Below are 18,653 nucleotides of genomic sequence, written 5' to 3' on the forward strand. Positions count from 1 at the left end.
TAGAATCTGTGATTTAACTACTGAGGTGCAAAAGTTGCCAGAAACTGACAAAGGGTGATGATTTTTTCTTACAACGATGGCTATGTAAATTTTAAAATAACTGTACTATTTCAGAAATTAAATTTCACATCTTCCCCCAGAAAGCATTTAGATGAAATACAGAAGTGCATATGGAAAGAGATGCATGCTGTGCAGCCAGTAACGCATCCTGGCAAAAGCTGCAGGGAACTGCAGCCACCAAGTTGAGAGAGGCCAAAATTTCAACTTCTATATTTACATTTGCATAATGATTTCACTGGGAAAGAGTTGCTTCCTGGCTTTTGGAACACCACTTTTTTTTTGTGCTAGATTCTAAAGAAAACTGCTTTTCATATTAAAAACAGTGCTGGAACACGGTGGCATTAACACCTGCTCATGCTTTGTCTTGCAGTGCTTTGAATCAGGATCATCCTGGCTTATCAAGTCAAGCGGTCTGACACTTCACTACCGAGGTGTATGAGCACCACTCTGTAAGCCCATTCTTCTTCCCTATTAGAGTCCTTGCTCATGAATCATTCAAATCCCTCAATCTGAACCCTGCTTTACTGCTGCCTTCAGTAATTTTTATTTATGCCTGGAAACTCTTTGGGATGTCAAAAAAGAGCGGACTGAAACAAATGCATTCCAACATATTTCTTTCTTCCTGCAGTGCAAATTCAGGCGAGTTAGCTTCTAGCACTGGCAGCTTGAACAAGAGTGGAGTGAAGGAATATTTCTCCAGCCAGACATGATTCTCAAGTGAGAATTCAAAAGACTAAGATAGCATTACCTCCTGGACAGCCAGGTGCCTGGCATTTCCCAGCTGAGGCATATTTAACTGGGCCCTCATTCGGATACATCAAGCTTGGAGGTCTGCAAATCAAATCACTATGAACATACTCAGAGTTCTTTCTAAGGAAAGCTACTATGAACCATAACACAAATACTGAACCTGATATTCCCAGACTAGTTAGAATGTACAACACACAAAATATTACTACTACTACTAACAATAATGAGGAAATCAAGAAAATTGAATATAATTAGGGGTTATATATATATATATATAGCTACTATGAAGTTCAACCTTAGTAAAGATGGAAAGTAGAAGTTACAAAAAATATATATATGGGGTAAATTTGTACGTATTTTCTTATTCACACAGTGTTAGCAGACAAAACACGTTCAGGCTTGATGTGCATTTAACAGTGCATTGTTTCTCACTCTGATACAGCAACTTGAAAGATCACAAGCCTAACTACAGTCTTGCTAGCTCAGGTGATAGATGTTTGTGCTTCAGGGGTAGGGATTAATGCATTAAATTAGTTACGCTTTCCCGGGCAGCAATTTGCCAGAAGAAGTGTGGATGGATTTGTGATTTGCATAACAAGGTTTGAAATACTCACAGCTGAGGAAAATAGAACAGAATATTTTCATTGTAGGATGGGACCCAGGATGATCACCTAGTCCAAGATTTAGGCAAACAGCTCCAATTACTGTAAGTAGAAGTTGTGTAGTTAAGACCACTAATAAGGTTTTTGTATACAAAGAAGATCTTTAGAATGTCAAAGATTTTCTTATACAACCTTGTATTTTGTGCTCTGAGTCAGCTGAATGACATATAGAAAAGATTGCTTAAATTCTACAAGAACACTCAAAATAAAGTGTAGGTATGGTGAATGGAACAAACCAGGTATTAGCTTAATCTAGTGTGGTCTGTAATATTTAAATGGCCAATAAGCTTACTGACAATACCTAGCTGAGATTAGTAAACAAAATTTTCTTTACATAAGAAGCACAGTATCAGCAAAACCATTTTTGCTCAATATATGAGGGAAAAAAACCAGGTCTGTGTAGAAGAATGAATTACATGAAACAGGGAGAAACTACTTGGGCAGATGTTACAGTCAGTTTTACAGCACAGCAGGCACTGTAGCATGTAGAGATGAGGTTACCTTGATGTTTCCCAAACTGTATATCAAATACATACTGCTGTAATGTACCCAGCTCATTTCTGAGGAGCTCCTGTGGGTAGTATGATTACTCATACTAAATAAAGCTAAAAATATTTTCCCTCCATATAGAAGACCCTCCCCATTCCATTCATCTGCTCCTGCAGTCCATCCAACTCTTGAGCCCTGTTCTGGATGCACGACATGTGCAAGCTAACTTGGCGCTGTTGAGAATGTGCCCTCTTGTACCTGCAAAGATGCCAACTCTTAGGGTCACAGGTAAGTACCTTCTTTGCTTTCACAAACATTTTCTTTCTACTACAGAGCAAAAAAAAACCCAAACAAAACCCTAAAAGGTGTGTTGAATATATTCACTGGGGACGATGGAAAAAAGCAACAGCACAGTAAAAGGATGAAGGTAGAGGTTTCTTGGAAAAGTAATCAGAAGCTCCCCTGTGAGTATGTGCCTTCCTGTGTTCAGCTGGTAGTGATCCAAACATCATCTTTGTCCACTAGAAATCAGAGAGCCTCTTCAGCCTTGACCTGGGGACAGAGGCTGAAAGGTTAAGAAGAGACGTAACTGATGAATATTATAAAGCCATTCCACTATCAAACAGGTTTGAATAACCACATTTATTGTCAGTATTATATATAGCACTATTATACACATTATTATAGATACAGTATTAAATATATGGTTATTGTACACCCCTAAAACATTGAAAAGATGTGCCCAAGGGCTCATAAAATACAGAAATAATAATTCCATACTTCTTTTGCTTTCCCTTAGCTATATATTTAGTTTCTTCCTTTCTCCTCTTCCCTCTTAACAATCCTTATACTTGGCCGTTTTAATTTTTTCCCTCTTTCAGACTGTCGGTCACAAACCATATCTTGACTTAAAGAGAGATCTTTTTTTATTTCAGAAGCCTTTTACTGTCACTATGACTGCAGGCTTTATGCTTATCTCCTGCTTCTCAGATAAGCTTCCCCTTCACTAAGAGCCACCCTATAATCTCAACCTATTTATATGTGATTTTACCTCCTTGAGATAAATAGATTATTTCTGCTTGTTTTATTTGAAAGGATTTTATTTAGGGGACTCAGTTCTGATACCATCTAGACTCTTGGCATTCAGTTAAAAAATACAAACAATGATGAAGAAAGCTTTCCATTTTCTGAGAAAGGCATTTTGGCAAGAACTGTACACACAAAACACTCATAAAAAAATAAAAGGTGAAAACAAATAAACAATTTGCTTTGTGCAGGCATAATGCTTTCCAGGCTAGCAAAACTTTGGGGCATATACTTCTGCTGTTGTCATGCTGCTGACACAGGAAAGATAATTCCTGTGCTTAGCTCATAAGCAATTAATAAATAATCTTTTATTTTTCAGCAGCTTGCAGTATACAAAGAGAAGAGAGCCTCTTAAAAATCTAATTCCTATATTCTCAAGGGCTTGAAGCCTCTTTAGGCTGCTGGAATTAAGTGGCTGTGATTTTCTGTAAATCCAGACATCTGCTTCATTAAAACTTCATGAAATCTAAACACACCCTTTATTCCATATATCTCTTACATGTCTCTCAAACATTTTTTTCTGTTGATACATTTATTTTTAGTGATAATGTATTATCACTAAAACATGGATCATACACAGATGATACCTTACAGGAAATCCCTACAAAGCAGAGTACTGCTAATCCCTCTATGTAAACACTTGGAACAGGAGAGCAGGTTTGGAATTTTCTAGACACATGAATTGAATTCTATTTTTGCTCTCCAAGAGGCCAAGAGCAAAATACATGCAGTGAACTTTTCTAAGAAGGAAGACAAGCTTGTTAAACTCACCTTCAAGCAAACAGCAGCAGCCCTCAGTCATTCTTTACAGGTAAGAAACAGATGCTTTTCATTACTTTGGGCAATAACATCTCATTAGCACGGCACATCAGCAAGCTGGGACACATCAGCTATACCTGATTAAGTTGACTCCAGGTTTCTTCAAGCTTGGCTCAGTCCAAAGGAAAAATCAGGTTGGTTTATGCAGTGGATAACAGGTAGAAGTTCTGAAAACAGTGCTAAGGATAAGGGCTGAAGGGAAAACTGGAAAACTCAATTTTGGCCCTAACGGAAGGCTGTCTGCTATCTCACCCTCTAGGCAGAGATTTTTGGCAGTTTATGAGTGAATAATTTCCCCTGCCAAGTAACTGAAATGTATTCTCTGTGACACATTATTTTTCATGGCAGGTCAGGAAGGGTATCAGTGAATAGGAGGTCCAGCATCTCTTTCTGGCATGGGTTGAACAGCTGAGATACACTGCCTGCAGGAGCTAAGAGTATGTAATTACAGTCCTCACTCACAGATGTCGTCACTGGCATGAACTCTAGTTATAGCCATTGGTGACATGTACTTTGGCAAGGTCTTGACAGAATGGATATTTTCCAGGATGTCTGGAGCAGCTAAGAGCTTGTGGAGCTGCACTTCCAATGTAGGAGGCTCGGAGGCCAAAGAAGGAGAATCAAGTTTGAGTAGGCTAACACTGAAGGTTCTCTCTCTCTCTCTCTTTATGTGTATAGAAATAGTTTTTAATCTTCATTTCTGTGGAAGCGAATAGCAATTCTCTAATGAGATTTCATTAATTTAATTTCAGCCTTTGTTGAGAGATGATGAAAACTGGTGGAGAGACACTTGACTGTGAAGCACAGTGGAAAGCTGGAACCATCTCTACTCAAAGCATCCTTCAGGACTGATACCCTGGGGGGACAGGGGCAAGCAGGGGGCTGTGAAACACTGTACAAGCCTTGTGGTGCCACTCATTCCTTGCCAGTTTAAAACCATTCAGTAATTTACATGGGCTGTGAAACCAGCAGGGTTTGACACCGATAAGGTCAGCTCTGCCATCGGGTATGCAAACTTGGGTCTCAGCAGAGGAAAAAACTAAACTAGTGCGAACATGTTTTTCTCAGGTAGTCAAGCAAGGTACCTAAGGTAGTAAAAAATAATTTACCAACTTATTTATAGTAGAGTGCCTGCTGTGAGCTTTCACCCCCTTTACACCTTTGCAAATGCTGTAAGAACCCCTGCTAAAGGTTTTGATATTTCTTCTATTAAACATACCAGGAATTTAAAATTGTTTTCAACAGAAAAAGATGGAAAGACAACAAAGCAGCACATTCAATTACTGAGTCTGTTCAAAAGAATTACTGCATTTCATTTGCTTATTTGAATCTAACTTAAAGAGTTAATGCTGGTTAAGCACAGCTTGCATTGGTACATAGTAGAAGAAAGCAAAAGCAAATGCATTAATTATTGTTCACTGACCACAGTTATGATTTTGAAAAATGCTTGATTAGTGAACAGTATGCCTCCAAATCACAGCTAAAGTGAATACAAAAATTTGAAGCACACAATCACCAATATCATTATTATTATTATTACTATTATTATTCTACCTTTGAGGGATCACTGTTGAAAATAATTATATCAATACATTTTTAATTCTTTTTTTAACAACACATTTTTTGTAAGAAAAGGGTGAAAGTAAGACCTTTAAATTAAAAAAAAAAAATAATTAAAAGGCATTTTCTTTTGGCTAGAATTCCTACCCAGGAATGATACCACCCTTTTGATTAGCTGTTCAGAAGAATAGACAGGGACAGCCCTTAACTTGCTCCTCTGCAGATCAATGCTCTTATCTTTTGATTGTATCCAAAAGCACCAAAAAATGTGTTTTTACCTCTTTAAAGCCTATTCTGAAGCCTGTCCAACCCTACAGGAAGGTAGGCTAGTAAGAAGAGGGAGTAGAGGTTGATTTTTTAATCCTAATTAGCTAGATAATGTATTGTGTTTTCCTTATTAGGAGAGCTCTTTTGCTGAATCCTCACACTGTTAAGTTCTAAGAGACAGCTTAAGGCTCTTGACTTAAACTGATAGTAATGTAGAAGATGAATGTAGTTTCCACTTACGTGTTTTGCAGAGGCCTGGTTGTCTTTCTGTTGTTGTTATGGTAGAAGCCAGGTCAGAATTCTATTTATTCACAGATAGGAGAATTGCTGAGAGAAGACTTGAAGACATGACTGAAACATTTCGCAGAGATACGGAAGATTACTTTCAGAGAGCTCAGGCTCACAAAAAGAACTCTGATTTAAAGCTGCTCCATAGGGGTTATGAGTAATTTAGCACAGGAGAAAAGCCTCACATGTTGTGCATGTAAAGTACCACGCCGCTGCATGTTATAAAATGACACAGCTGTCCTCTGCTCCTTTGGTATCGGACAGGGCTGTAACTTCCTGATAATTAACCAAAACAGGAGATCAGGTATCACATTTTCCTAGATATCACCTGAAAAGAAGCAGCTGGGAGTATTTCTCATTTGACATAAGGTGCATAGCCTCTTTTGTTGTATTCTCCAAATTCAGGGATGCTCAGGATGTGTGTGTGGAAGGTGTACCCTTCAGTGCTCTTCTTTACCAAGGCAGAAACTACCTGCATGACCCCACGACATTGAGAAGGTACTTTTTGTCTTCCAATTTTCACAAAGGCTCTTGAAGGAAATTAACACAGCTCTGACCTTCACTAATTGCTCACTTGATTATGTTTCTCAGTCACACTCTATAGCTCTGCATTGGCCAAGGACACAGAATAAACAGCTAATGTCTGTCCTCCTTCTCTCCCTCCCTCTTCCCCAGATTCTGCAGAGCATTGCCCTCACAAAATTATCCAAAGCAATGTCTGTGGCACCCTGGCAGAAGGAAAGTGCATGAGCCCTTGATGACTTTCTGAGTTCCCTTAAGCCTGTATTATTCTGGCTCTTCAATATCTTTCATGCTAAAATGTGCAGATTTTCACAGCAGCTGGATTTCCTAGAACACGCAGTTCTGGCTAAATGTATTCAGCTGCCCATGCAAACACAGAGGCAAAACAATCTCTATGAACAGATATTATCAGATGTAACTTCACAGGTACCATTTATTACAATTCACATGAAATATAGAAATCTATGAATGTAGACATTTGTGTTCAACTAATGAAAGCCTGTGAAACTGAGTTTGCAGAGAGAGAATACTCTCTTTAGAAGGAGTTGAGTTCTGACATTGGGTTGAATAATGCACAGTTCAAGCTTTTGGAAATATTACTTGGTATCACTTTGAGGGTAATGCTGAGGCTGATAATGAACGATTCAGAAATGGGAAAGGTTTCAACCTAGTAGCCATCCATTGACTGTCAAAGTCAAACCTATGGAACTGCACACATTTTGGAGAATGTATAAGTCCCAAAAAAGTGAAGGATTTCTGACTCTTAGGCAACATGCTCTGCCGTGGGACTATTGGACTCTTTTTCTTGCATTAAATGAGTGTATTTGAACCTCCAGTTCAGTTTAGATCACTAACTCCTTTTGATGATTTTATGCAGAAGGCTAAATATTTCACTGAATTCAGTATTAAAATTCAAACAACTCAAGTTTAGTCATATGCAATTAGGTATTTCTAAGCAATATTATACCATGTCACACAGTGAAGACTTCTAGAAGAAATAATAAATACTTTAGTTCAGAACAGCGATAAAATACGTTCTTGCTCTACTAAGTTTCTCACGAAGAAGCTGAATACATAGTAGTTTACATCTACTGAAAAAACACCCTTTTCTCTTTATGTGCCTTGGGACATGCTGGCAATACTTAGGAGCTCTTTGTATTTCTTAATTGCAATGTGGATTTACTCCCACTAGGTGTTACCCTTCCTCCATTTGTGAAGGAAACTGTCCTCCCCGAATAAGCCTGGATCATCTGTGGATATACCGTCCAAAATGCAAAACAGGGGCCCATCGTGATGGAATCATCTTTGTAAACATGGAAACAACAAAAGCTTCTCCTGCAAAACCTCTCATAAACAAACAAACAAAAGTCACAACCCCCCGCCCCTAATCAACAAAATCAATCCCCCCAAACCCATGTAAACTTTTCAGAATATTAAAAGGAGAAACACTGTTGTATCCTGACAGGTTAAGATAGTGTCCCTGTAGCTAGCTCTGGTCAGCAGCTAATAGCAAACACTGACATGTGACTGTCTTAACTGAAAGAGCTATTGCCCCGAAATGTCCCAGCACTGCCCAGTCAGAGATATTCAACTACACATTTATTGTCATAAATTCATTAGACTATATTTAATATTTACAGCCCTTTACAGGGGCTGTATGCCTTACAGGCGCATTCTGTGGCAGCCTTTAATGTTACATGTACCAGTATTTCTCTGTCTCCCACACAAAATAAGAATAAACCACTATGACTGTGTTATGCAACCCAGTGACTGACACATAAGTAAAAAATTGTTGATATATTTACCCATTGTAATACCCACAGACGAAGTCCAATCCTCCTCACCGAGACAAACGTTGCCAAATGGAAAGAGATAGGAAATGGAGAAGAAATTAGATGAACATATTGTGAAAAGAGGAAAAATCTGTTGACGAAAGAAGTTACAATAACCAAAGCCTTGCAGCCAGGCAAGGCATAAAGCAGCAGTGAGATGCCCACAGAATACAATTTCTGTGAAGAGACGTAGCTTCAAAACTGTTATTTCAGTGCTGGGCATGTTTTTAAGCCCAGAAAATGACATCTGTCTCAGAGACAAACACTGCAAGCTGGGTCTTTGCCCAGGACTGTTGAACAGGCTGTATGAACAGTGTCCTCCTATGAGAAGGCTCCTTGCTCCCTTTTTGAAGAGGAGTCTGGAGTCAGCTTCACATTGACACAGAGAACACCGCAGTGGGATGGACTGGTCTGTACCCCTAAAAAGAGACCTGGGACAGTGGGCCAAATAAAGTGTTTGTGTCAGCTGGGCTCCCCCCTTTAATGTGTGTGCCTTTGGACACTGGAAGAACCCATTAAGCTCAGGTTTTATGAAGTCTGGTATCAAATCTAACAAAGCTCAAGACAAACAGAAAGTTCAGTGAATATGATCTAATTAATATGTTAGGTTTTTTTTTTTTCTTAACCTGCATTAATACTCACCTAATGCCAGAAAAATGAAATAATTTTAATTAACAGATGAATTAAAGATCCCATTTTAATTTTTTTTTTTTTTTAATATGGGAGCATTTGTTAAGACTCACCTGCTAGTAGGTACAAAATCTTCCACTGCAAATTCTGCTATGAATAAGCGCCTGCTCAAGCATTATATGATCTCATCCTCTGGGTGCACAGTTTAATCACAGTGCTCTCAATAGAGAGCCCACACTAGGGAAGTGGAGTTTAAAATACGAATCTGTGGGAGGCTCTTGAGGTGGCTTCTTGCTAAGTATGGCCAGGAGCAGGGTGATGTGGGGGGAGATGCCACATTAAGAGACCAAGAGGTAAAAGCAACTCCATAAAACTGTCACCAACAAACCACCACGTGAAAATTTCATGTGCTTTTAATCTGGTGAATTGACCCTGAAATAGTATACAGAAAGAAAACAAAGATTCTGTGTGTGGCAGTACGTGCCACGTTATCCCCCCCCGCTTTTTTTTCTTCTAGCAACAAACTCAGCTGTTTAAATGGGCAACAAAACAACTTAATTCAAGATTATTTAATGTTCCCCTCATCTTTCAGAACTGTTTTAACCTCCCTTCTACTTTTCTTAAAAGAAACAAACCACCAACCAAAACAAAACCCGAAACCAAACAAAAAAAAAAAAAAAAGAAAAAAAAAAAAGAAAAGAGAAACAAGCTCTTGTAACAAAATGTCAGCAAAGCATCAGATTAACCTACTTTGCCATTTCACTCCCACAAATGAAAATACTTGGTCGTCAAAGTCCTGGTAACTGGCTTTCCAACCTGGAAAAGTAATGGTCCACATCTTTGTTACTGTATTCTTAGTCTTGTTCAGATGACACTTCTGTAAATTCTGAATGTTCACTCTCCCCAGCCCACCCCATCTCCTTCCTTAGACCACAGTATCTTCCTGTCAGTTCTCGCTAGACACGTTATTCTTTTTTTACCATCTTGTCCCTTTTCAAAACTTCTGTTTCTCAACTCCCCCTCTTCTTCCTCTTCTTCTCCTGGGCAAACTTATTTTGCTTCTTGAGAACTAACTTGCCTTTACTTCCTTTCCCACTTCTTAATTTTTGAAGTACTTCTACCCCCTGTCTCTGAATCTTTTGATTTCTATTTCACAGTCCACTGCAGTGGGGCACTTGCAGTAGGGTGGTGCAGGGAGGGCTTCATTCACCCCTAGGAAAGGAGAGCATGACCATTGTCTTCTACTCCTCAGACCTCCCTGTCCTCCGAGCTGTTCTCTCGAGGAAGAAAGCACACTTGAACTCCCACGGGAGAGCAACTGAATGCATCGAGGCAGCAGCTCTTCACTGCTGCTTGCAAAGTGCCTCAGAAGAGTAAAAAGCCTGAAACAACTTAAATGCTTTCTACCAACGCATGTTAAATAGGTGCTTATGTTTCACGCAGATCCCGATGTACCTAATTAATCCTAATTAAATCTGAGCTGTAAGGGCACCTAAATACACAAATATGCAGGCAGACACGAGGAGCCTGGCTCTCTCGGTTAAGTGCCGCTTCTCAGGCAGCTGGAGGGGACCCCATCCGCGCCACCAGTGTGTCCCCCCGGCCGGCGGGGCATTCCTTGGACGGCGCTCCCGGCGCCTCCCGACGGGGCGATCCATCGCGTCTCCCTCCGGGAATGAGAATCGGCGGGGGGTTTTACGGAGTCGTTCGGGGCATTAAATGCCTGTGTAGTGATGGGGGTGTCTTACAAGCCCTAAACAGGCTGGGAAGCCGCGTGAGGCGAGAGCGGGCAGCACCACAGGTTCGCGTTTTCTCCTGCGAAGGCGACAGGAGGGAGGGGATACGGTTATCTCGCCGGGGTTCCCATTTGGAGAGGGCTGGGACAAGCCTTACTCAGATTAGCAGGGACGGAGCACAGCGCAAACAGCAGCGTCCCACCGCTTGCCCGCTCCAGCACCTCGGGGCAAACACAGGGCTGTTCTCGCCTGCGAGAAACGAGACGTCTCGGAGAAGCCGAGGAGCGAGCCGGAGCCGAAGCCTCGCTCAGGGGGGCCGGGGCAGGCAGGGAGGGAGGCGGGACCCCCAAGGTTTTATCTCCTCTGGTCGCACACCGCGGTGCTCGCCCCCGGCGGCGGGAGCCCGGCGGGCGCGCACCGGGCGGGGAGAGGGTCCCCACCGCAACCGGGGAAGGAGGACCGGGGCGAGGAGGGGGGGAAACGGGGGACGGACGACGACGGGGGACCCTGCGTCAGTACAGGGCCGTCCCCTTCTCCTCCCCGTGCGCTCGGCTCTGCCTCCCGCCAGCCTCCCACGCCTCCCGCGAGGTGCGGCCGCGCTACATAAACACGGCCCTGCCGCTGGCGCCGGGGCTCTCTGTTCGCAGCCCGACGGAGGAGCTCGTCCGGCAGCGGGCAGAGGAGCGGCCGCCGGGAGCGCAGCGCTGCTCCGGCGCCAGACGGGGCGGGCGGCTCCGGCGGGCAGCAGCGGAGGGCTGCGCGCTCCCCCGAGGGCGGCGGCCCTGCCGTAGCCCAGGCGGCCGGAGGAAGAGGAGGAGGAGGAAGGGCGTGGGCTCCGGCGGGCTCGCTCCGGTATGGCCCTGGCGGACAGCGCCCGCGGGCTGCCCAACGGGGGCGGCGTGTCGCCCGCGGCGGGGAGCGGGGCGCCGGGCAGCGGGGCGGCCGCAGCGGCCACGGGCGGCTGGTCGTCCTTCCCGGAGATCGTGGAGCTGAACGTGGGCGGGCAGGTGTACGTGACACGGCGCTGCACCGTGGTCTCGGTGCGCGACTCGCTGCTCTGGCGCATGTTCTCGCAGCAGCAGCCCAGCGAGCTGCCCCGGGACAGCAAGGGCCGCTTCTTCCTCGACCGCGACGGCTTCCTCTTCCGCTACATCCTGGACTACCTGCGGGACCTGCAGCTGGTGCTGCCCGAGCACTTCCCCGAGCGCAGCCGCCTCCAGCGGGAGGCTGAGTACTTCCAGCTGCCCGACCTGGCTCGGCGCCTGGCGCAGACTCGGGCGGCCGCCGCCCGCCCCGCCGCCCTGCACCGCGACGGCTCCATCTGCGCCGAGGAGCCGCCGCCGCCGCTGCTCGGCTACCTGGAGGCCGAGCCGCTGGAAGGAGGCGGCGGGGCCGTGGCGTCCGCCCCGTCGCCCACCGCCAGCCGCAGCCCCTCGGGCGGGCCGCTGCTCACGCCCTCGCAGTCGCTGGACGGGGCGGGCGGGCGGCGCTCGGGCTACATCACCATCGGCTACCGGGGCTCCTACACCATCGGGCGGGAGGCGCAGGCTGATGCCAAATTCCGGCGGGTGGCCCGCATCACTGTCTGCGGCAAGACGGCCCTGGCCAAAGAGGTCTTCGGGGAGACCCTGAACGAGAGCCGCGACCCCGACCGCCCTCCCGAGCGCTACACTGCCCGCTACTACCTCAAGTTCAACTTCCTCGAGCAAGCCTTCGACCGACTCTCCGAGGCCGGCTTCCGCATGGCCGCCTGCTCCTCCACTGGCACCTGCGCCTTCGCCCCCGAGCAGGGCGGTCCCGCCGATGACAAGATCTGGACCAGCTACACCGAGTATGTTTTCTGCCGGGACTGAGCATCCGCCCGGCCCGTGGCGTGGGGACACGACAGCCGGCCCTGCACACCCTCGCACCCACGCTCCCCTCGCATCCCGAAGGAAAGGAGGATGTGAAGCGGGGCCGAGTCTCCCTGCGCTTTTCTCACCCCGGTGTCTGCCTCCACGCAGAAGGCGGGCCAGCCCCGGCGCAGCCCCCACCCCTCTTGCAGCACCTCCTGACGGCCCCGGGGGCAGGAGGTCACTGTGTTGTGCCTCGGCTGTCGTGTCCCTGCTTGGCCACCACGTCCCTGATCAGCCTTCACCCACATCCCGGCTCCCACCTTCATCCTCCCTTCTACGTCTCCCAGTAGCTGTGTTGGTAGCAAGGAAGGAGAGAAATATTGGGAGTAGACAAATACCGGTCCCACAAAAGCATGCCTGTGCACCCAGTCTTTGTCCCTCTCCCCACACAGAGCTGAGATACAGCTCTGTTCAGGGTGGGGCGTTTTAAAAAACCATCCAGTTAGGGGCTGAGAAACTTGAAAGTTGCTTTGAGCAACTTCTGTTGAAGATGGCATGACAAATGTCTGTCTTTTCCGATCCCAATACCCTTATGAGGGAGTTTGCCTTGGTGGGCAGACCCCAAATGGTCTATTTTTAACTCCTCCCTGCGCCACCCATCAAAGTGATGCCTGTCTTTGAGGGACTGTCATGTAGAAGGGAAGCCTGGCTGCGAGGGGTTTGCACTGGCTCACGCTTTATCTGTTGAGATGAGTAATTTTGCAGGAGGCATGCATGTGGCCCTTCACAACTGGTTGCTCCCATCTCCCCTCTTTGCTCCCCATGTCTCTGAACTCCTCTCTCCGAGCTGTTAAACTGGACCAGGGCCTGCACAGCGAGCATGTAAGGCTGATGTGAAAGGACAGATTTGCTGGATAACCCACCATTTGAACTATGAAGTGTCCTCAGAGGCATGTGTTTATTCCCTTCAGAGGTAAAACAACGACACTTTGAAAAATTAAAGTGCTTGTGAATTGTAACTTCCATGGGTGGTCTGAAGTCCTTATAATTCTCTTGAAGTTACTGTCTATAATGTGGACAGAAATCTCAATGCATATTTCCTTAAACACCCTCAAAATGATGGGAGTGAGGTGAAGCCAGGCTTGCCTGAGTAAAGGTAGGGTCTGGGTCCTGGGAAGCTGAAATTGTGTACATTGAAATAGTGCAGATGTACATTATAAATGTCATCAAGAGCACCGTTGTTACTTTTTGTCATGTTAGTGCTGTAGAACTCTGAAGCCAACAGATGACACAAATCACTTTTTAAAGGACCGGTTCCCTGGTTTTCATAGCAGTATTTGGACACTGACACTGCTAAGAGTTGTGTACCTCTTCCTAGACAAACAGTGCTTCTTAGAAAGGATTGAGCCCTGTCCTGCGAAAAAAAAGATTTATGCCTATTTTCTTCAGGGGAAATTACCTCCTCTGAGCTGTTTTTTGTTACTGCTGAGTAACAGTCTTTCCCAGAGGAGGCAGTCAGAGTCTGCTTTGGAATAGATGATCTGAGCTGCAGGTTTTACAGTAGGGAAGATTGAGCAGCTCTTTCTAATAAATTCTTGAACTCTGGAGTATAAAAGCACTTCCCTTTAAAAACCTACACTTGATTTAAGAATGTGTATGGCCTGTTCAGACCATCATATAAAAATACCCTAAATATATCTGAAGTGCTGAAGAATTTAGCAGTGCATATTAAAGGCTTCATGTTGTTTTTAAAACTCTTGAACAATAATCCTAGTTCTAGCTACTTCTAGTTCTAACTCCAAATTTAGAAATACTGCTAGCACCTGCATTCTAACCAAAGAATTTCACAGAAGGGTTTTTTAAAAACCCCTAGTTCCTTTGGAAACAGCTATAGCTACATTTCTATCGAGTTTGAGTGCTCAGTGTCTGTTCACTTGGTCTTTCATTAAGTGCATGCACAACTACATAAAACTGATAATAATTTGCATCACCATGGCTTCTTTTTTTCTTTTTTAGTATTAGCAAGGTTGTTTATCAATGTGATTAAATTGAAGATGTGCGTATGAAAGCACTGGATACAGTCCATTTGTAGATAGTTGTATTATGGAGTATTTTTAAAAGGATAGAAATATAAACCTGCCAAATTAGATGAGCAATAAGATACAGTGAGAGGCCAATACATCTGAGGATGGAATCAAGTCTATTTGTCCTATGCCTTACTCTGAGATGACTTCTTTGTGCTTAACTTTTACCACAAATGAGAAGACATTGATCACAGCTACTAGGTCTTTACAGTGCCCTTCTCAAGAGTAACGACCGTCTTTTTCTAGTTTCTGTTAAGTAACTCTGAAGTATGTTTTTTAAGATTTTGTATAAAATCAGTTTTCAGTAAAGTGTTCAAATTTGCTCTAGGTAGCTTTCTTTTTTTAAGAATCTGGTAGCTTTCTAAATCCATCATAGGAGCTATGAATAGGGGCAGTTTTAAATTTACCTTGTGATTTAGTGTACATATTTATACAGTATATAAACATTTTACATGAATCATTTAGTTTTTTAATCATTTTAGTGCTACAGGATTTCATAATGTATCTAGCTGAACATTTTCACATTATGTTATGTACATAACATAGTAACGTTTTACTGGTTTCTTACACCTGTTTCTATGGAAAAACTGAATATGAGTATTATCAGCTTGTAGAACTGAATTCGATGACATATTTGCTTGAATGTGAATCTTTAAGGTGGCTGAATGCATCTCTAAAACAAAGATTGCCTGTCTTTTGATTAATGGTTGCCTATCCCTTTTCTGGCAGACAACCCAGTAATTCTCATTTTTTACATAAAAAATGGATGTAATATAAACAGGATCTTTTTTTAGTCTTTGTGCTAAAAACTTTTAAGCGATATTAGTATTAAGAAATGGGCCTTTAATTTACTGATAACTCATTATCAGTATTGTCAGCAGGCTTAAAATGATGGTGCCACAAATATAATAGTCCTTTGATGCTTTGCCACAGAAGATGATATTTTTCTGAACCATTACTTAGTAATGGCAGTAAACTTTTTAAAAAGAAAAATGCTCAAGGCAAAGTCAATGGGTTTTGCTGGTCTGGTCTATTGAGAGCTCGAAGAATGGATAAACATAATGACTCTGCTGACTTGTTGACATAAAAAGATACAAGAATATAAAGGCACAATATTGGAGTCCTGTATACATTTTGTAGCTGTTGCTGTTCACAGTTCATGTACTAATGGATGAATGCAGTAGCATTTACAAGTGCTATTAAAAAACCCACAAGGGCAGTCTTTCTTTTAATTAGAAGTTAAGGTGTAGGTCTTTTCAGTGATGCATATCATTAAGGGTGATTTTGCATATGTTTGATAGGATGTTTATATTTTTATACATGTAGATAATGAGCCACTTATTCATTCTTATTTTCACATGTATAGCATTGAAAATAAAGATACTCCTAGGAAAAAATTACATACCAAATTAAATTTTTGTTCTTTAAATATTAACTCAGTTGTGTGGTTTATGCTGTCCTTTTTATTCTCTGTGCAGATGTTGTTAGCTTTGTTCTCCCACAGTATCGTATTCATAACTTCAGCAAAGACTCCAAACTAATGTGTTAAGCAAAAACACAAAGAAAATTATGTATACAGAGATCTCTAGTAACACCTGTGGCAAGATGAACAGGAATGTATAATACTCAGACTGCATAATTTCCTTTTAAGCATCTCTGAGAATTTTTGTAGCACTGGTTATTCAGTCCTCAGGAAGAAACAGTGATTGAACAGCTTAATTTGAATAGCACTGAGTAATTTTTGAAGTCAAATTTTGATGTTTTTTATGAAGCCAGATAATGACATGGGATACAGTGCTCATTTAATGAAAGAAACATTAATACCTAAGGTAGTACATGATCTGAGAGAATTGCTTCTACAAATTTTTATTCACTACCTTTGTTATCACAAACACAATCTAGCAAACTCTTCCTGTGGTCACCTTAATAGAAAATTAGTAGTGACTTGTTAGTATAATCCACCTGTGAATTACCTGTACATTTAATAGTTCTTTCTTGGGTATCATGGTTATACTACAAAGAAACCTGCTGAAGGAAGTTAAATCAACTGTTTGAGTGTTTTGTTTTCATGCAATAATATGAGAAAGGAGGTCATCCTATGAGCAGCAAAACTTTGAGTCTGCATATCTGAAGTTTCAGGTCTCATTTTCTTTGTACTACCCCTTCTGCTCATCCCTGCCAATTTTATTCAATTTCTACTTGAAAAAGGAGGCACATTCCTTGACAGAGCCACCTTTTTCTAGACTGAAGGTTTTGGCTGAGTTTTGGCCTTGTCCCTCTGTGAACTATGTATTTTCTTCCTCCTTTCATTTACCCGGCCATCAGTATTCATAGAATTTGTAAGAACATAACAGCTGTGAGGTTTTTCAGTTCTTTTGACTGTGTTTAAACTACCCATCAAGTCAGAAGTTAAGGGGGACAGATGTCCACCCAAATGGACAATGCAAGTGCCATGAGCTTTATTTCCGTAGGAAACAAGGCTAACAGAATACTGTGATTTACACCTGGCACTGTCTGTATAGTCTGAGTGTACTAAATGCCTATAGAGTGAGAATTCAGGCAGTCTCTCTTACTTTTGCAGCTCTAGCCAGTCAGTCAAACTAATGGGTATGCTAGAATGTCTTAAAAAGACTTAGAGACTTCTAATTTCTGCAGCATTTCCAAGGGTGAGTCAAAGTGTGCACGAAAATATTTTCCAAAGACTTGATTTGCCTCAGGGCAGGGTTTTTTTTGTTCTTTTTTTATTGTAGGAAATCTTCAGTATAGTTTTCAATGAAATATTAGCACTAATGTGTTATTTATTTATAAAGTACTTCATTTTATGAAACTGAATACTAATTTTGTTTTTCATTAAAATGAGCGGCATGTATTTTTCCCCTGCTGCTAAACAAAACTCATATGTATGACTGCTGAAGTAGTAATGCCACCATTGCAAATAGTCTGTTGGAAATATGCAGCACAACTGCTGTGACAGTCAAAACCATAGCTGGTCAAATTACCACATTTCTTCCCTGTTCGACTCTCCACTGTGCTCAAACTGGAATAAAATTAAACTCTGTTACACATTTCTTGCTCTACAAGTTTTTTAGCACACACTATGGAGCATTTGATACTTCTGTCAAAGTTTTTGGCGACTGTGAGTCAGGGATTTGAAGCAGGTCTATTTCCTCACGAGGAAATAAAGGCTAGGAAATATTCTTGCACAAAGTGGGAACAGCTAAAAGCAGTTTGGGAAAAAATTCTTGGTATCACAAGAAATCAAATCTATTTATTGGCATAATCCAAGTAATACACATTACACCCATTTTTCAAACCCAACCTGCCCAGGAAATCTAAAGTCCTTGGTGACATTTGCTTGTTCTATGTTTTATTTTGTATCATCTGGATGAAAGAAATTATTTTGTTTTTCTCCTTCAAAAAAACTCAGTGTTTAGCAGCTGGGAAATGACAATGTTAGCAGTTCACCTTGCTTTGAGTTAGCATTTTATCATCCTTTTTATTTCTAGATAATGCAAAAGATAGGGAAGTTCACATCGGAGCATATAGGAATCATAGAATCATGGAATCATTAGGATTAGAATGCTTAGCTCCATGTAGCCTCTGACTTGCCTTTTGCAACTTAATAATTTTCTCAATCTAGAATTTAAGTAAGTGCAGATTCATTAAAGTTCAGCCAAAGAAGTTGAGACCAGAATATCTAGATCGTAATGACAAAAACAGTTCCATTGATAAAGACCATGTGATCTATGTTTTTAATTTGTAATTTCGAGGTAAACACAGAGCTTTGGTTAATTTATTAAGGAGCAGGCTGTTATTAAAAAAAAAATAAAAGATAAGGGAAAAGTCCTGCAGTCCTCTCCCACATTCTTGAGGAGGGAATGCCATGCTGATGAGAACAACCTATCTTTTTGATTTCAGAGATGACTGAAATAACCTACAATGTTGCTGTCTCAATTTTGTCCATTTTTCTGGTCTTGGCTGAACTTCAGGGTCACACCCACCCTTAATAAGTGGTCCTTTAGAAAAGCATATA

At 42.5% G+C, this 18,653-nt stretch overlaps 1 protein-coding gene across 1 annotated transcript; it reads left to right on the forward strand.

The window, feature by feature from the left end:
- The first annotated feature begins 11,427 nt into the window (after positions 1–11,427).
- Positions 11,428–16,055, forward strand: KCTD12 (potassium channel tetramerization domain containing 12). The gene has a single exon (XM_058864401.1). It carries the CDS (start codon positions 11,556–11,558, stop codon positions 12,552–12,554), a length of 999 nt encoding a protein of 332 aa, XP_058720384.1. The 5' UTR covers positions 11,428–11,555; the 3' UTR covers positions 12,555–16,055.
- Positions 16,056–18,653: the final 2,598 nt, after the last annotated feature.

This window comes from Poecile atricapillus, chromosome 1 (genome assembly GCF_030490865.1).
Source record: "Poecile atricapillus isolate bPoeAtr1 chromosome 1, bPoeAtr1.hap1, whole genome shotgun sequence".
In the NCBI taxonomy this organism is placed as follows: domain Eukaryota; kingdom Metazoa; phylum Chordata; class Aves; order Passeriformes; family Paridae; genus Poecile; species Poecile atricapillus.

Coding starts and splice junctions, on each gene's coding strand:
- KCTD12 (XM_058864401.1), top strand. CDS start 11,556: ATGGCCCTGGCGGACAGCGCCCGCGGGCTGCCCAACGGGGGCGGCGTG.